The sequence below is a fragment of the Myiozetetes cayanensis genome, unplaced genomic scaffold (genome assembly GCF_022539395.1).
Source record: "Myiozetetes cayanensis isolate MyiCay16 unplaced genomic scaffold, myiCay2020 scf2-11, whole genome shotgun sequence".
Taxonomy (NCBI): domain Eukaryota; kingdom Metazoa; phylum Chordata; class Aves; order Passeriformes; family Tyrannidae; genus Myiozetetes; species Myiozetetes cayanensis.
The window spans coordinates 57,372,342-57,391,931 of NW_026087411.1; the positions used below are offsets into that span (position 1 = coordinate 57,372,342).

Genomic DNA, 19,590 nt, shown 5'->3' on the forward strand with positions numbered 1-19,590 from the left:
TCAGTGGTGAGTTAGGACTAAATTATCCTCAAAACTCTGCTTAACCAGTAAGTTATTCCCTCTGTCCTGGGAAAAATAATGCACCCATCTTACTCCTGATGTCTTTCTACCTCCAGCCATAGCAAGCCCTCTGATGGACTTATGACCCAGAAAATACCTTTTATCAGTCTTACTGATAGTAGCACTTTGCTGGGTGATAGTAACTTTGCCAGCATGCAAGAATGCATTCCATCAGAGACCAAGTCCTCCCCTTCCTAGTAGCTCCTCTTTACTCCTGACTCCTGGCCAGTTCTCCCACTTCGTGTTGGGCTTCCTCCCTGCTCCCTGCCACACTCTCCCCTTCCACTTCCCCAGGCACCCACTCAGGAAGTTAGCAAAAGGAAGAATTAAAACTCTGGTTTGATAATTGCTCTTTAATGAAAAGCACAATCTCTAGAAGCTAAAAAGTGTCATCACTAAAACTCTTGTGAGTTTCAATCTGTTTGACAGTGAATAACATTTTTTTTCAAATGTTACACAGAAGGGTCTGTGCAGTGCACAAGGATTTATCAAGATCTGCCTGTGTCTTAACAGTGAAGTTGACATGGTATCCACGCTGAATGCTACAGGGACCTAGACTAAGTGTTATTTGTTTTGTTTTTTGGTTTTTGGTTTTTTTACACACTGCCTAATGGATCTGCATCAGTATAGAGAATCCATCAGGTGAAAAAACCCAACAGGGTCTTGATTTATTATTTTTCTTTTTAGATTTGCCCTTCTTTATTTACAACAGTGGCAAAATAACTTCAATCAAAATGACGTTAAGATTATTTTTAACAGATGTTCACTGCTGGCCTGACCCAAAATCCATTGACGTCAATGAGAAGACTCCATGGGGCTTTGGATTGGGTTCTAATTGTTGGAAAAATTAATGTTATTGTAAACCACTGGTCAGTGCTGTCACATGGTCCCCTTCTGTGCCAATTCTATATGACCGGATAACAGACTCACATAAATCTCTTCCAACTGTTGTCTAAGAGGCTAAAGGACACAGCAGTTTATCTTTTTAATTCTGAGCCACCCCCTCTCCCCCCCGCTCAGCACACCCCATGGCCCTACTGTATTTACACTTGACAGATTGAGCATTATGGACACTATTCATACAATCAAAACATTTCACAGCCAAACACTGGATGGGAATAATAGAATTACTAATGCTGACTGTGTGAAGACAGTTGAACTACAGATATGTTTGAGATGAGATACTTTTTGGTTCATACACTCTAAACAGAGGTATTTTTTTTTTTATTTAAATACAGAAGAAAGGGTTGCACTTACTGTTAAGAAGACGGAAGTCTATAAATGGGTAGGAGCCACGGCGCTCGGAGAGAACTCCTGTCTGACCTCTCACCCGTGCATCTCCTGCAAAACACAAAATCCCCAGAGACATTAGAAGGGACAGCTGCCTTTCTCTGTTGTTTAGATCTAGATCTATTTTTTATACAAAGTGATGACGTTACACTCCTCCAGTGGGAAAACTAAGGTCCAAAAAACCATCTTCCATGGTATCCCTGGGTAATTGGGTAAAGCACTACAGCTGATCCTCTTATCAGAACAAAGACACAAAAAACCCTCAGTTGTTGGCTGGGATGAAATGATACAACATTATCCTATTGAACAGCTTCTTGTCCAGCAAGCAGACTCTCACTGCTTCAGGAGTAGGGCAGAGGTCTGGTTTTTTCCCAGGCAAGAACAGTTGAAATCTGACTGTCATCAGAGTTGGCATCACATACACATCAGGATGGCATCATACACAAAGGTCTCAACCTTGGACTAGGCTCACAATCCAACTGACCTCCCAAGTTATGGGACCGGTCTCAAAATCATTAGGTAATGGAAAAGTCCCCCCAAAAAAGTATGAAGCTTGTTTTTAAAGTCATGTGGCTTTTGTTTTTTCCCTTGTTTGTTTTTGTTTTACTTTCTGCTCTTTGAGCACTCTGGAAAATGTAAGCCTCCTCCTCAAACACTGCAGCTGCTCTATGTAAGTGAAACCTGATGTTCTCAGATAAGCATTACTCCAGAGCTTTAGGATACATACTTAAATATGGTAAGGTGACAACACAATACTAGGAATTATTATTGCTATGCAATTTGGATTGATTAGTTCCTGACCTAAACTGTAATACTGATGAAATAGGCAAAACTAATTTAAGGAGAAAAATGCTCTTCAGGATGAGTAAGAGTTACAAAACCTCTCTCCAAGTAGACAGGAAGTAGCGGGAAGCAGATGTAACTTTCATATTTCCAAAACTTTAAATATCTTGTAGTGCAATGTAATTGTTTCTTTACAGACAATTAACAAGACCAAAATATTAAAAATTCTTAAATAAGATGAACTTTGGAGATTTTAGAGCTTCTAATTAGAGTACTCTAGTTCTTCAATATTTCAATTCCTCTTCTACAGAAACAGAGGCTGCAGTGTTGACAGCATATCCCCTGCACGTCCTTACACAGGTCTCACTGTAGTCCTCTCAGACTTTGCAATGAAACTATGAATTAGTTAGTTTGAATTGTCCTTCCTCTGATATACAAATATAGCACCTAAACAACACTAATTTAAGAATTTGGCTGCTAGTGCTAGCCTCTACTGCCTGTGTTTAAAAACAAGAAAACATCTTGACAAGTAAAAGAAGGACCTAGTTAGATGCTGTTATTTTTTCTTCTATCTAATGTTCACTTTAAATATGCTTACAATTATGTTTAAGGGAAGAAAGCCAAGTAGAATTATTAAGGCAAATATTTGAGGTGGAGAAAAACTTCCGTGCCTTCAAGGGGTCCTTAGAGGTATGAAAGACATATGAGCGTGCATGCAAATTAAGAATATTTCAAACACAGTCACTTTTGATTATAAATACAAATCTATTTTCTCTCACCCTTACTTTCGCTTTGCTTTTTTGTTTCCAGAGACAGAACATGTGTTCCTCATTCTCAGCTCTCACTTGCCAACCACTCGCTCTAAGGAACCAGTCCAGAACAACTCAAGATGTTGTTGACCCCACTTACCCCTCCTGATAGCAGGAGCAGGAGGTGCAAACCTCTACCTACTCTTCAGCTGTTCCTCTTCAAAGGTATGATAATACCTTTGAAGGTATCATCTACCTTCGTCAGCAGTTTAAAATTATGTGCAACTTGTGGCAATGACGGTATATGAAGGTATTTCCCTACAATCCTTGTGTTAAAGGGCAGAAGGGTGGAGCAAATACAGCTGGAGACTTTGCAAAACACCAAAGCAAGATTCATCAGCACTCACGTGCCAGAGCCCATAAAGCAGCACCCAGACTCAAAAGCACTGCCCTCCGTCACAGGTAGCCCCATCAGATTGGCTGGTGTGTGGAGAAAGAGTAAGAATGGCAAACATATGGTACACATTATATAAAGTAAAAAAAATTAGGCAGGTTTGAGCTTGTTACTAATACAGGCATCAGCAAATTAAGAATGGGTGTAAATTCAGAGCATGCCTTGACCGAGGCTTTTGTTTTTCTGTAGGCACCAATGAATTAACAGTAAGCTGCAAACAGTCCCCTCCATTAACACACTGAAAAACATGGCACTTGTGACTAATTCAACAGATACTTTTAATAAAAGAGAGTAACTCAAACTCCAAAAATCTTAAAAAAACATTCATGACATATAATACTGTAAACCCAGAAAGACTGATTTTCTCTTTGGATATGAAATAATATATATATCAGATCAAGTGAGGTACCATAGTACTAGAGAGTTACCAAAATCATACACAGTTACGTATCAAAAAGATTGCTTAACTCTGATCTCAATCATATCACCCCAGATTTCAGGGAAGAGGACACTAAAGGTAGGTAGACGCTGGAATACAGAAGAAAAAACAACGTGGGCTTACCAAAAATAGACCACATGACACACTTAAGTGCAATTCAACCATATGGACTTTGCTAAACATATAAGAGAAGGCAAGAGATGAGTACAAAAGCTAAAGTTGGAAAAAACTAGAAGATAACAAGGTGCACTGGTAGGAAACCTTTTCTTAGGAACTCTGTGATTTTTAGAAAACTCGTATTGGGAATGGTCCTAAAGAATTTTTATTCATGATCTTGACATAGAATTAGAAAAGCTCTAGCAGTACTTGATGATAACACAAAGCTGGGAGATACCAGGTACATACAGCTAAAACTATTTAAAATAAAAGTTCACTACCACTGTCACCTTTTCTGCCCCAACTGCTCTGTGGCCCAGCTACCTGCCTCTTACTGGTAGTTCAGCTTCCTCTCATGGTGTTTCTGATGTCTCATACCAAACTAAAGACCAGCCAACTCAGACACTTATGTACGCTATCCAGACAAGCAATTCCAGCAAAGAGAGAGAAAGCAAGGGAGGTAATGATGCCATTAGTAAGAAACGTGAATGAGTTTTACTTAACTAGCAAAGCCAAGGACCTGAAGTCATGGCAAATTACTGATGATTCCAATAGGCTATTTTACATTTTTTACAGATAATATAAGTTTGGGCTGTCTGTAGCACTATAGGAATCTATACGCACAATAAATCTGCATCCCTGCTCACTTAGGAAAAGCCACTAAAATCTTTATATTCTACGATTATTAACTTTATACTCAGGGAAGGCAAGTTTCTGATGAGTCAAAGATGTTATCAAGTAGCTCTACCTCATGAATGTGTTATTTCAAAATACTTCACCAGGTGCCACCTAGTCTCTCTCTACATCATTAGAGAAAGATTAGTTAGGAAATGGTGGTGGGCTAAATCAACCACACCTCCCTTACTCCATTTTCTCTTGGCTCACATATTTGGAAAACATTTATATACTTCCCTATTAATTTTAATTACATCTAAGTACACTCAACAGAGAGACTGAGAACAGGGATTGCACCACATGTACAACATATCACACGGTTTTTAATGTCCAAGAGGCCAGGGCCCTTCATGGTGACACACCAGACTTTCTTTTTTGCATTTTGACAGAGGGTGACTTTCATCAGTCAAACAGAGCTTTACATCTCTTTGCTCTCCACCTTAAAATCAAGCTAAACGACTGTTCTGACAATTTATGCAATTAGTAGTTTTAGATAAATAATCCCTTTTAGAGCAAAAGGAAGGATTCTGTGGAAACAAGGCAGGAAATTTTGACAGCTCATTGTGTTCCCAAATGAAACAGGCAGGGTGAAGGGAAATGGCCACGGTACAGGTTCTCTTGACTGCTTTGGGCTGAAGATGCAAGGCTGGAACATCTGCAGCCACAAACACGAAGGGCTGCACTCTCACTGGCGCCAAGTTGCCACAGGAACTTCCAGCAGTGACATCTCCCAGGGGCTGCTGTGCTCCTGAATTTTACTTAGTCCTCATTAAAACAGTCAAGAAAGCAAACCAAACAAACCAAAGCAACCTACAGAAGGAGCCTGTATAGTGTATGCTGTGACTGACATGCATGACAGCTTATAGGCATGAGAAAATCAGCGATGGGGCAAGAACCATGGCACTATGGCAGCCACAGCATCAACAGGATTTCAAAATGATTCAGAAGGGTTAAGAAAAAGTGAGGCAGCTCTTAACTGCCTTTCACATCTGGAGGAAAAAGCCATCTGCACGGAGCAAAACAACTTCTCCAAGACTTGCCTTAAATGATGTGGGATTCAATTTCACTGAGCAAGCACAACAAATTAGGAGAGGAAACAGGGCCATAGCTGTGACAAAACAACAAAGCAGCTTCATGCAACAGAAGTTAGAATGAACCACCAAATTTTTGATTTTATTTAGCACACAGCTCCATGTGGTATGTCAGGAATACCATAGCAAATTCACAAGACGTTATAAGAATTTATTCTAGTCAAGCTTTTCTATAGTTTTCATCCCAATATTTCTTAAACGGAGTGTTTTAGAGCATGTACTGCAGCAGCTGACCACTTTTCATGGAAAATCAAGTGGCAGAAGTAAGGCCTCTTGTGGATTCCATAGGCCCCCTGGCTCCTCCACTATTTCAGTTAAGAAAAGGTTTGGGATTTCTGAGTTAAAGGAAGAGGAGTTGTTGATGTTTTAAGCATCAAGCTGGTTTTAGTGGAAAGCTTTCTGAAAGAGAGAAGTGTTTCTCTGTAAAAGCATTAAAGTGAAAAATTTCCAGAATTACTGGAATTATATTTTATTTGAAGAGGTCTAATGCTTGTTCATGGTGATTTGTGCTTGTTTGGATTACTTTCATTTTGTTGTAATAGTGCTATAAATTTACTGTAAATTCTTGTTCGCAGAAAGCAGTTTATAAAGATTTCCTCATGTGCATCAGTTCTTCAGTAGAAAGGACATTTCCTCTGAACACACAACAGCGAGACTGATGTTAGGGGTTACAGAGACAGGATGACTCCTCTTCCCAGCAGGAGAAACTGGGCCAGCCATCTCACTTCATTAACTTGTAAGCACTGAATTTTTAAACATGCAAACATTCCAAAACATGAGGTTTTCTGTGCCATACACTGCATGGAACTACTATTTCTGCTAATAATCCTTATGAGCTAATAAGCAATGATTTCATCCAATGCTTTCTGCAGTTTTGTTTCCAAATGCTCTGCAAAGGAAGGTAACTGTTGGTACACCTTTTTTACAAAAAGGAGATAAAATGATGGTGTAGAAACCATAATTTCCCCTGTAGTGGTCCTACCCCATGAATGAATTATTTTTATTTATTTATTACCAGTCAACTACTTGAATATCACCTATTCAAAATTCTTTTTCCAGACCTGCAAATGTTGCAGATGAGACATTTCACACATCCTGCTTTCTTAGTACTTTGAAGTGAATGGTTGTTCTTATGTTCAACACAAACTACCGGCACTGTTTGACTGTACTTGCTAGCTCTAATTTCTGTCCTCCTTTACTGACCAAAATCCATACCACTGTTGTATCTTAATCTCTCAAACAGAATAATCACCACTCCCTGTGCCAATCAGTAAAATCCAAGAAAGAGAAGTTGACAATCTGTTCATAAAACCCTTCTTAATACTGGAACTCTCCTGGTAAGTTTGTTTATGCACTGATGCACACCCTATCTGGATATATGGGAAGATCTTAAGATCCACAGGCATGCCTTTAGCAGCTGTCTATTCTGACAAATGAACAAATTAAATGAGTATTATACAGACACTCTTGAAATCCTCCCTTAAACCATATCATATCATATCAGTAACTCTGGTGAAAAGATTCTGAACTGAAGTATCCTGAGGCAAAGCTCTTACAACATGTAGACTTTAGAATAAAGTTCTTGCAGACAACTGAAATCCAAGAGGATGAGAAAACTGCCATAGAGAACCAGATAACAGCAGTCATCAGAAATTCACATACTGAAGCAGTACCCACATTTCCCTATTCACAGACCTGTTTGTTCTTGCATGAAAAAATGCAGAGCCTGCAATCTCTGACTGACAAAATACCCAGTCAGTTAGGACAGACAATCTTGCATGGGCTAAAGAAGGTAGCTTTCCAAAATGCCAATATGTTATATTGCACTGGAAATGCTTTCAATTGTCTCTGAGTTTGATAATGGGCTACGAATTATTGCCTTAAGGTCAAATATATTTCACATACTTGTAGGTGTAAGTCAGTGGAGAGGAACAGCTGCCTCCACCCAGTGACTAACACTTAAAGAGCCTGAATTACCTTTCAGAGATGCATGTTTTTGTCTTTGACTGCAGATGGAGTCTAAGATGCTTCTGTTCCTAAATTATGTGCCACAATTATAAGAAGACCATAGCTGGGGAAGAAACTGAGATGTCACCCATGAAGACTGTATTCAGACAGCTGAGACCACACCAAACCTCTTTATCTGTAAGTATGCCTTTCACTGTGATTATCCCTGTGACTATTTATTTTGTAATAAATATAACAGATGCATACACCTTTAGTTCACATCAGTGGAGGCACACCCTCAAAACAGGTACATACTGTGTACGCACATACAGAGTGGTATTATCTCATGGCTCAGTTAAACAAAAATGACCATTTGCAATAGCACTCAGAATACTGCTCTGGATAAAATGCAGTAACATATCTCTTCGATATTACTGTGTGATACTTACCTAACTCAGTATTTTCTAGACAAAACCACAAAAATTTATACAGAAGTTTAGATAAAGTGCTGAACCACGTGACATAAAGACAGAAAGAGAGCGTAAGAACAGGCAAATTGCACAGCCTGCTTAATGACAAACTTTTCCTTTTGAAGACACGAGAAATTCAGATATAGGAGTCTACCAGCACAAATTTTGCAAAATTTAACCAAAGGTTTTCATATGCAGATGAAAAGACAGACAAGTGTTGCTATCCTGCAGAAAATAACAAAGAGTATTGAACTAAAACTAGGAGACAGGTCTTCAAAAAAAGAATCCTATGAGAAAGCATGGAGACTTGTATAAATACAGCACTGCAAATACAGAAGGTAGAAGTCATCTATCACCCCCTCCATACATGAAAGGCAGACCACCTTGACTTTGGTAAATATTTTCCTTGAACTGTATTGTATTGAGCAAGCCCATCTACTACTATCTCGAGGGGCTGAACTCTCTAATAATAGATGAAAATGAAAGCCTGGGAAAACAGGCACCTAGGAGGAGACAGGCTTCTGTTTTTCGGGGGTTTTTTTTTGGTTTTTTCTTTTTTTTTTTTGAGTGATACATTTAAGATTCCCACTCTTACCTGCAGTTTACAGTACTCACATGCAGTAGCATATGACTGATGGCATCTTGAGTGTCTCATGCTGTTGTGATCCCAAATGGAAGCACTTTGGCTAAATTCAGGCTTACCATACTTCTGCTGCTCAGCACGGTTCAGGACAGTAAGAGAGGTCCTGGGACACTTTGCTGGATCAGGAAACCAGACTTACAGCGGACAGGATCCTCTTAGAAAAGTGGATATTACCATTTCTAGTTCTAATGCTATGAACCACCTGTCTGTATTTTGAAGGTTTTGTATTGCATTACTGGTGGGACATTTTGGCATTTTCTGTCTCCAAATATTGATCACTGACTTTCCAGGGAAAGTGGATAATAATACAGATAGGGCAGTCAACTGCCTTGATATTCTTGTCTTCCTGAATGGTTTGATAGCTTGTAAATTGCTCTGCATTAGAGGATAGGACCTATGTTAGCAGTAGCAGGTTCTTGCACTGCTATCATTCTTATTGCTCTAACCCCTCTGTTGCCAAGTGGCAAAACTTACTGGTTTTCTTGCAAATGAAATTCAATCATAAATAACACGTTAAAAAGGAAAGGATACATCCTGAGATGTTAAGAGCTGTAATAAAAGTAATAACAGCTACAGCATAGTCTTAGCAACAGGTAGTAGGTTGCATTACCATGGCAACTTTGAAGATAATATCTTACCACCATGCTACTCCCATCACTCTCCCAAATAAATTACAGCATAAATAAAAGCACATTATTGGTTATTCAGTTTGTAATTTTTTGATTCTAGTCTTCAGCTAGACTCCCAACTGCTAAAATAAACATGTATTTAATAAAAAACTTGTAAGACATGTACACTTTCAATTCCAAGTCATTAGGCTTTCATTTTCTGTAAAAAAAAGGCACAAAGGACTTGTTTTTTTATCCAAAACTGATGTCAAAAACACTACCAATAGCATTCAGATCTCTATGCCCAGTGCATCAGGGCAAGCTACTTCTGTTGTCATTCCCCAAAGATAAGGATTTTCTTCACTCATAGGTACACCAAGACCCTAAGTTATCCCAAGTATAAATTACATTTTCTTAACTGTAATAGCATTCTAGATATAGATGCTCTTTCAGAGACACCTTTGCATTTGCCTAAGTATTGCAACTTCAAACTGAGTTCTCTCAAACATCTACATCTTATTTTATTATATGTATTTCTGATTTGAGCATTGTCAATGCTTTAAATGCTTCCACTGTGAAGACACAACCGGACCCCTTGAATCTGCCAATGAGAGCTCTGCAGTTGAGGAACAGATTCTTTTTCAGCAGAAAGCTGAGGTAATTGTTAAGCATTTATTCAACCAAGTTTGCTTTATTATTCTGCCTTCTCATTTCTCACCCACTAATAATATTTGTTAAGCAATCCTTTAAATTAACTTTTTATTTTTTTATTCTACAATTTCCTCAAGAACCATTGTTTGCAAGTATATACATTTTATAGCTTTCATTGACTGAGCCACAAGGTACCCTTCTCATTTTCTGTTAAGGCATTATTATGTAGAAAAGCAGAAACTGGTTGATGTTACAATCCATGGATATCTAGTATAGTCATTGGCTAAAATTTGACATATTATATATACTTAATTTATGTAAAATAACAATTGATATAATGACATAAATGTTCATTGAAAATGCTGCTAATTCCAAAGTGGAAGAGAACAAATGGAGTTTGTTTGGTTTTTAAATATTCAATAACTTGATATTAACTTTTGTTTCTGAGACAGATAGAGAGAGCATGCTTGGAATTAAAATGCAGCATGACAATCAAAAGCCCTGAGCTCATTTGCTGGTTTCTTACGGAACAAATTGTTTTCTTTTCATGCCTCAGTTTTCCATTTCTGTGTTTTGTTAGTTCTGAGTAGACAGCAAGTTCTCTCATGCAGGGCCTCAGAGTTCAACACCATTTTCTACCTGCAGTCCTGGTCCTAGTTGCTACATTACCACAACTCAAACACTAATTATCTCTGCTTTTTGTATGACCAACAGTTAAGTTAGACAACACAGAAAGAAAATGAATGCAGAGGGTTTTACTCATGCCATCAGATCAAAATTTGCTTTCAACTTTTTAACAGGACACTTAAGAAAATTTCCCTCTATTTCCACAGCTTTGCCCACAGGATTTCTACACCCTCTTTCCAATTAAACCATAAAACATGTGTTTAAAACCCTAAGTAGTAATACAGCAATTGCCATTATAGCAACACATCACCTACTTTTGAAACACCTACCATCAGCCAAAACCTAAAGTCTATCAATAATTTAGCAGAATGACAGTCAACATGTGGAGCCAAGTAGGAAAAGCTCAAGATCCTTTGAATTTCGTCCTTTCTGATTTTATCCTGGAATTGCATGGCTGCCATTCACCTCATATAGGAGGAGATTCAGTCTCTGCTGATTCAGTCTGTCTCCCCTTATCTAATGTATGGTGCTTGTACAACCCTTTATGTACACAGTCAACTTTAGAGATGAGACACAATGCAGTAAATTAGTCTCAATCTTATGTATAAACCACAGGGTGATCCTTCCTTGTTCATCTCTGCACGTTCTTCATCTCCTTTTTTTCAATTCCCCTCTGTTCTATACAAAAATACATACATATGTGCATATATTCCTAAATCACACATGACCCTTCTTCTTCCCTGTCTTTGACTCAGTGGTAATTCAGCCTCCCCTCTACTGCCTGCCTTTTCCTGAGGCTGGAATACTGACTGGTGGGGTTGCACCCAGTCCAGCAGTGTTTGCCACTTACTCTTCCCGATGGGACTCTCCAGGAGTCTTCACAGCTGAGAGAGAGCAATGAAAGGGAGAAGGAGAAGGAAGCACTGAGCTTTGGCTCGGCAGCACAAGGAGGTGTCTGTAATATCTTGCAGAAAATGACTCACAACTCGAAGCTTTGCTCTGATTAAAAGCTTTGTCTACACAGGAGACTGCAGGAACAAATGTCTGATTTTTGTTTGTACATTATATATTGCAATATATATATATTTTTTTTTTATTCAAAAGCCGTATCTATGGCAAAGAGCTGTAAATCTTCTTATTGTTTTTAAATTTGGTTTAGTATTTCTGGGGAACATAAAAATACCTCCATAACTCAGTGAACCATTGACCAATCAGTCAAGAAAACATTGTTCCAAAATAAGCACAGGTAACCTTTGCATTATTTGTTTATTTAAGATGAGTATTTCCTGAGCTAGTCCACATTTTATCATGTAATAATTCTTAATAACAATTATTATTTTAATAAAAAAATAGCATATGTAGATATTATTTGGAATGGAACCTTTTCCATTTTAATGCTAGACACAAGAATAAAACTGCATCAAGTAGAAGCTGCTACTCTTTGGAAAATACTTTTCCTGTTACACTATATTTTTCAAATAATTCATTGGATCTTAAAAAAATAAAAGGAAAAAAAAAGAATAAAGAAAGAAACCAAATTATCAAATCCAGAACCTTAATCTGGCTAGAATTTAGCAAATACACTACCTCTTGCAAATAAGCAGATCACTGATCTGGACCATCCTTGCTCTGTATTATGCATTTAAAATTTAAAACTACAGAAAAAAGTAACTTAGGAGAATGTTCTAGATCAATCTCATGTTACTCAAACAGTAGCCTAGTCTCTGTGTCCCATGCACTGTTATGGTTCAGTTGCCTTAAATATCTATTTCTACAGTACAATTAAACATCAGTTTACTTACTTTCTTCATGGCACATTCTTAACAAAAATAAGCATGAGCAGGCTCAAAGAAAAATAATTAGCTACATATTTCTGTAATTACAAAGCACTTGATAAACACATCTAATTAGGTTCTTCCCATGGGCAAACACTGGTATTTCCCTAGAACCTGTTTTTGTGTTTCCTGGGATGGCTGAACCCCAACCATGACAACAAGCAGCAGGAGCAAGTGGCATTTGGGCTTCTTCCCCAGCAGATGTGCTGGCAACCATAGCTCTGCTGGGCCCAGCAAATGTGCAAGCTGCTGCCAGATAGCCTCTGCCCAATTTCTTAAGGTGACTGTGTATGGGGCTCTACCTCAGCTCTTTATTCCAGAAACTTTAAAACTTTATCATCTGAAAGGAAAAGCAAGTAGCAAGATAATGCAGAGAGGGTTAAACATGGTTTACTGTAACCCATTTCAAGGATCCTTAACATCACCATCTTATTCCCTCATCCCGTAATTACATATGCTGAGTTTTGATTTCATTTTACAATCAGCAATGTCACATAAGGGACCTGCAACAAACACTACCTTTTGTGAGGAAAGGCCAAGCATACCTGAGGGGAAAGAAATTCTGTCTTGCCCTGGAAACTAATGGATTGTGCTGGGCCCCTTGCTGAGGATGGACAGAGCAGGGAAGACAAAGAACTTTTCTCTTTCTTCCTACTCTGTAGCTACTTTTACAAAAATTGAAGAAAAAAGTCTGGCTTTCAGACAGTGAACTACTTGCTGCTCAACATTTGCATCAATACACATTGGATTAATAATCTTCCAAAACCACCATGAAAGGACAAAACCATGAATCCACTTTCTAAAAACTGTACTACTGATTAATCTGCTAATTGTCCTAAGACAGCAATCTACATTTATGAACAACTGCACTGGAGCTACACCTAAAAAACAGATCTGCAATTCAAGCCCCCCGTGGCATAAACCTTGCCAAAGTTTATTTACTGTGTCAGAATCAAGAAACAAGAGGCATATGCAGGCACCCCACACCGAAGGAAGCCAGGCAGGGCATGCTGGCATCATACCCTTTCTGGAAGCCAAAACACACTGTAAGAACTTAATTTCATGTATTCCAATTACTTCATCCTTTATGAAGCGTCCTTAGTAAATATATTTAATTTTATAACTTTAAGGCTAGCTTTATATTTTAAGTTTCCACTAAAAGCCCTGTGCATTTCATCCCTGGCTTTAGCTAATAGAGAAAGCCAAACCAGCAACAAAAATATTAACATTTCAGACTTTTTTACATGAGAAATGCCTGGTCCTCTGACGGACAGCATACACTGTAACACTGTCTTTCTCCACAGTTAGGGCTGAAAACAGAAGCTAGGCTTTTGTCTCCTGTGTTTTGACATACTATTAGGGAAATCAAATAATTGCTCAAGTCTTTCAGAAAGAGGAGGAAACTGCAATCTAAAACTTTTAATTCAATGATCAAAGAGACTTTTTTGGGTGGAGGCAAAAAATACTGGAAGAGATGTTTTTATGAATCCCAAAGGAACAATAAAGTATGCAAACAGTAATTTAATTTTGTTTTGTCTCAAAATTTACCTTTCAATTACAGCTTAGCAACCCAAGAGTTCTTTCTTAGATATTCATTGAACAGATCCTTTTCTGAGCAATCCAGCTGCTCAGGCTCCTCCTAAAATAGTATTTTAAAGGAAAAAGAGCAAGACAGCACTTCAGTATTTATTCTTCACAAACCCCTGTAAATTCCCATCAAGAGTAACTTTGGCAGAGACTTTTTGGCATGTGCATGTGAAGACACATAAAAAGTATTTCTCGACTCATGCTCTTGTGCAATTCATACTAAGCAGAGGTGGGTTTTTTGCTTTTGTAGGTATGGGTTTTTGCCTTTGTTTTGATCTGGGAATTGCAAGACATAACACAGAAAAAGCAGTAAGATTGCTGTCTTTTTCTTCAAAACAAATCAGATTGGATAAACATATCTTGAAGTTACATTCAGAAAAAAAGTTTTAGTTTTCCTAGACTCTACCTTAACAGTATATTCAGTAGCTAGGGGCTTCCAAAGGAAAACCAAGATCTTTATGAAAATAATCTTAACTAGCTGGACTCTAGTTTCAAGTGGTATCTAATATAAAGGTTCTTCAAATTAGGTTATGAATTTATTACACAAAAGTGATTCAGAAACTGCTAGAAAACTTACAAGAAACTTCGCTCCCCAATTATTTGTCTGACTTACAAAACCAGTGAAACACTTATCTAAACACTTGAAAATTTTGAAAAAGTTAAATTTTAATTTGGTTCTACACTGAAAAGTCCATGAAAATCTCTAAGAATAAGCTCATCATTATCACACTACTGAAGAATGTCATAAAATTTTGTCTATAGTTACAAAACTGACTAATGTTTTGGATCAGGTTCTAATACCAGATGTATATTAATGGGAAAAACACTGTACTCTGCTAGTTCCCAAACAAGTGTAGCAAGCTAATGTACACTGCATTCACAGATGTTCAAACGCAGATCCTGTATCAACTACATGGCAAAAAGCATTGATTATAACTCTACCAGCAGACAGAAGCAGGCCTAAAATCCTAACAAAGGACATGGACATATATTCTAGTTCACCTTGAAGTAAGCCTGCTATTGTCTTCCTCCCCACTGCCAACAGCTGACTAATTCTCTCTCCAGAATGTAACATGATCCATTGCAGCAGGAAGGGATTGGTATAGAGAAAAATAAATCAGTTCTTCCAGTATCATCTTATTTGTGTAGCAACTTCATTGCAGCTGTGAGCTTATGCTTCAGATTAGTTGTTTCAGTATGAGATGTTCCTATTCTCTCAGTTTTTATGAAATAAAGCTCAGTAAATATTTTTTTTCTCTAGATATAGGAATGACAGTTTTCCCCTAGATCTCAGGTTTCAAGTACTGGTGCCTTCAGTCCCTCTGTTGGTTCCTACAGTTGATCTGAGCTCTGCTGGCCCATCTCCAGGTGTCCCACCAGCCATGGATGCAGGAAGATCTTATGCACAAGGGATGGTGGAAGTGGCTATACGTTACTCTCCACACAGGAGTTGAACAGCCTGCTCTGCTTTTTCTCTTGAAAAGAATCTGATTCTCCTGAACTGACTTTCCATTTGTATATAAAAGGGGAAAATAATTTCAACTCTATGGAAATGGAAATGGGATTCTGGAGGTGACAGCCAGAGAACTTCGTCTCCTGAAAACAGGAAGAGACAATCTCGGACAGTCATGTCAGGCTGCAAGGAAATTCACCAGAGACCAACACACTTTTCAAATAATAGATCTCTGAGATTCTATATGCTAAGTCTTACCATATTTCTTGTTGAAATTAAATAAATTTTAGCTCTCATGAAATCCTATGTCATCTAATCTATTGTGGAGCAGGTTACTATTGATTATGAGAATTTTTCTACAAATATTGAAGTTACATACAATAAAAATAAACATACTGATAAAACCCTCCTAACACCATAAGGTATTTTCAAGTATCTTCAGATGATTTCACATCCTACTCCTTGAAGGACAATATATTCCCTGTCCACAACAGTCTTGAACGTTTGATAGATTCTGAGAAGAAATTCCTTAACAACCTTCATTCGCTAATCTTATCAACAGTAATAAATATATTCACTTTACTGAAACTCTTCTGCACATCCAAGAAAGCTTCATCTCTACCAATTCTTCAAAGGCTTTTATTATTTTACACAGTACAATAAACCTTCAGTAAGACCTTCTGTTTTTCTGTCACATCCATATGAATGCTTACCCTACTGAAAGAATTTGAGATTTTCCTCTCGTCATTTTATTTTTTTTCAAAATACCAGGCACTTAACATTTGAGATTTATCATAATTAGTTTTATACTCAAATACTGCCAGTGATATGTGTTTGTTTTTATTTTTAAGAGTAAAAGTGGGTTTGTATAAACAGCTCTACATCATCTGCCTGGCAAGCTATCCACTACATCTGTGAGCAGCCCTTCAGTTTGGAAGTTCCTGCCTAATTGCTGCAGACAGATGTTGTCCTGCTGTAGCTATAGACATGTAGAGGCTCCTGTCATGTTAATTAACCAGCTTAAAGACGTTCCTTTCACTAGTTCAGAAACCTAAAACACCCTTATATGCAGCAGAAATGCAAGGTCTCACCTTACCTCCTTTTTTTTTCTTAAATGCAATGTTTCTATATATCCCCTCAGTTGTTCAGTGGCATTTAATCAGAAGATCCCCTGATAACTAACATGTTATTATTTTGCATTGTATAGCTCATGGTAGAGCTTTTCTATTATTATGTGACATTTTTCCCCTACCATGAATCCATACTGCTCTGGATAAACAAACCTAACATGTTACTAGCCTGTCAATACTAATGAGAACTAGTCAGTTCCTATGAATGAAATATGTAGAGAAGACAAGCAGTCTCTTCTTTTAATAGTATTACAAATATCTTTGCTTTCTTCCAGGAGAAGAGAGCCTCTCCCCTTAAGAGCATTGATTAAACAACCCTTGCAATGAGTTCGCTAACTTTTTTTGTGTGCTGCTTTATGTAGCTATCAGCCAACCTGACTGATCAAGGGATCAACTCGTAACCTGCCTACTGCCTTTTTCCCCCAACACAGAATGCTTAGTATAAGATAGTTCCCCCAATATCTGGGGGAGAGGGGACTGCACACAGCAGCATGCCTCATGTTCTCAGATATTTTCTGCAGACCACTCTATAAATGCATATCTTAGAATATTACATCTCTCAGCTTCACATAAAGAAGGGCTTTTCATCCCTTTAACAGTTACTGAAATCATTTTTATTGGCTTATCTTTTCTACCATAATTTGCCCTCTTGTACTATCTTCAGGACATCAATCCATTCCTTTCCTAAACATAGACATTAACCTGGTCAGTGCTTCTATAAACCTGTTCAATATCACCAAATGTAGTAGGACCACCAAGTGTAGTAGGAATTCCACAGATGAAAACTGCCTTTATTTTTCTGATGTGAGAGGGAACCATCACCCACGTTACTTTCCTAGTGTCTTCAATAAGGCCTCATCTTCATTTGCCTCTCCTTTAACTATTCACCTTCAAATTTACTATAGTAAGGAAGGCCGGGTGAGTTACCTTTGTTAGCCAATCAGTGGTATGTCTCATCCACTTTATCCTTTCCTTTCTTTTTTTTTCCCCTTCTTTACCCACCATGTGAAAATTTAGCCTATCATGGGACATATGTTTAACCTCTCCTCACCCAAGCAGTGGTTTCCTTGACACAGGTATTTTTTGGGCAACTACTCTGAAAGACCAGCATCACAGTATACTTGCCAGAGACTACTTTTCTCTAAAGTAGCCTATCAGTTCACAGCAGTGATATGTGACTTCTCTAAAAGCTATATTGACAAATCAAGTGGCAAAGTTGGCCATGAATTAGATCTGTATAGCATTTGAATAGCCAGGTACCTGAACAATCCTCCAATGGGAAGAAAAGCAAAGCTCAAAGAAAGATGAAATATAAACATGTATTTACACACATCTAAAATACATGTTAATGCAAAAAAAATTTTTTTTGAGCACATTTTTAAGATTTTTAAGACGTGATGTCTCCCACAGCAGTGAATTGATGACGTAGTCAAAATGGTTTCTGTGTAAATTATTTTATCAAGGGAAATAAAGGTTTAAACACTGCAAATATTTCAGGAACATGCCCCTTTTCCTAAACTTTTTATACCTGTAAGAACTTAAGATGAAAGAGTTTGACAAAAAGATTGAAATTGGGGAAATGAACATTCTTCTCACTCTCTTGTTTATACTTATATTCACTGGGAAAAGAGATGTTTGGGGATTAACTGAAAGAAAATATGTTATGTTCTGCTCTTGTTATGTCTTCAAGAAACACCAAAGATTTTTTATGTGACTAGTAGTTAAGATCACAAAATATGCATTTTTGTTTTAACTACTATCGTTAGGGGTTGCTTTCCTTCTACAAATGGTTGGACAGATCCTGACCAGTCCAAAATACAGGAATAACACCAGACTTTTCCTGTTAATGAATGTAAACCAGGATGAGTTCATTCTTATGCAGTTGTTAAATATAAAATCCATTTCACAAGTGGGACACCAATGCTGGAAACTGAAACTGTCTTCTGAGAATGCAGTAAGTCCAAACTCCTTCCTATCAAACACTGCTCATCCTTTACCTGACTATTAATTAAAAAACCCTAATTTTGCACTTCAGAACAAAGGCAGAGAACAAGCAGGTAAATGCTGTGCCCAGGCAATTGCAACATATGAACAAATGAAAACAGTCGTGATCCCCAAATGTGATTTGTTTTAAAGTAAATTAATGTTGAAACTCAAAAAGTCCCTGTATTTATACTGAGGTCACTAAATGATCCTTCAACGTAGCTCTGAGCTTCCACGACACAAAAATCACTGCAACATGCAGGTTAAGGTGCAGGGCTGGATCTGAGTTTTGGGATTCTTCTAATGATGTTTAATGGAGGGGCAGGTTCTGGTACTGGGCTCCAGTCCACAAACAGGCCATGTCCTAGTGCCACTTTATTTTTCCATTTGGACAGAATAAAAGGCAAGTCTAATTGTAGGTGCAATTGAAGCCTTCCATCCATCAGTTCAATGCTCACTGCTCTAGAGTAATTTTTCACCATCTGTAAGGCAGAGGCAAAAGACAAGAGGCATTAACTAAAACCCACTCAAAACTAAGAGAAGTGCTGATGCAGAGAACTGAAAAATCAGATGAAAATTAACCAAATAGCTGGGGCAAACAGCACTATGTCCTTGAAGCAAATGAGCATTCATCTAGCATCTATTCCATCTTCATAATCTATGAATAATTATCTCTCACTAGAGTTTTGAACCTCGAATTACTAAATTTCATTAAACCTTCTCAGACATTAGTATATATACCACTGTAGAAATAGGATGCCTTTCTTCTAGGAGAGGTATTAATCCTGAGGAGGTCACATTGGTAAGTAGAAGTCACTTTGAAAAAGAACTCACACATTGGCTGAGGCAAGACAGCAGACGGCAGTCAGCATATACGCCACGGATCCTAAATGGCTGCAATGTACTCAGTAGGTTACTGAACAACTGCACAAAATGAAATAATAATGCACACAGCACAC

At 37.9% G+C, this 19,590-nt stretch overlaps 1 protein-coding gene across 2 annotated transcripts in view; it reads right to left on the reverse strand.

Annotated features, from left to right (window-relative positions):
* Positions 1 to 19,590, reverse strand: part of PDE7B (phosphodiesterase 7B) — a 171,437-nt gene that overhangs the window by 34,879 nt on the left and 116,968 nt on the right. For both annotated transcript variants that reach the window (XM_050315493.1, XM_050315494.1), the window contains one exon: positions 1,318 to 1,401. In XM_050315493.1, the coding sequence (XP_050171450.1) occupies positions 1,318 to 1,401 (84 nt within the window). The remainder of the gene's footprint in view (positions 1 to 1,317; positions 1,402 to 19,590) is intronic.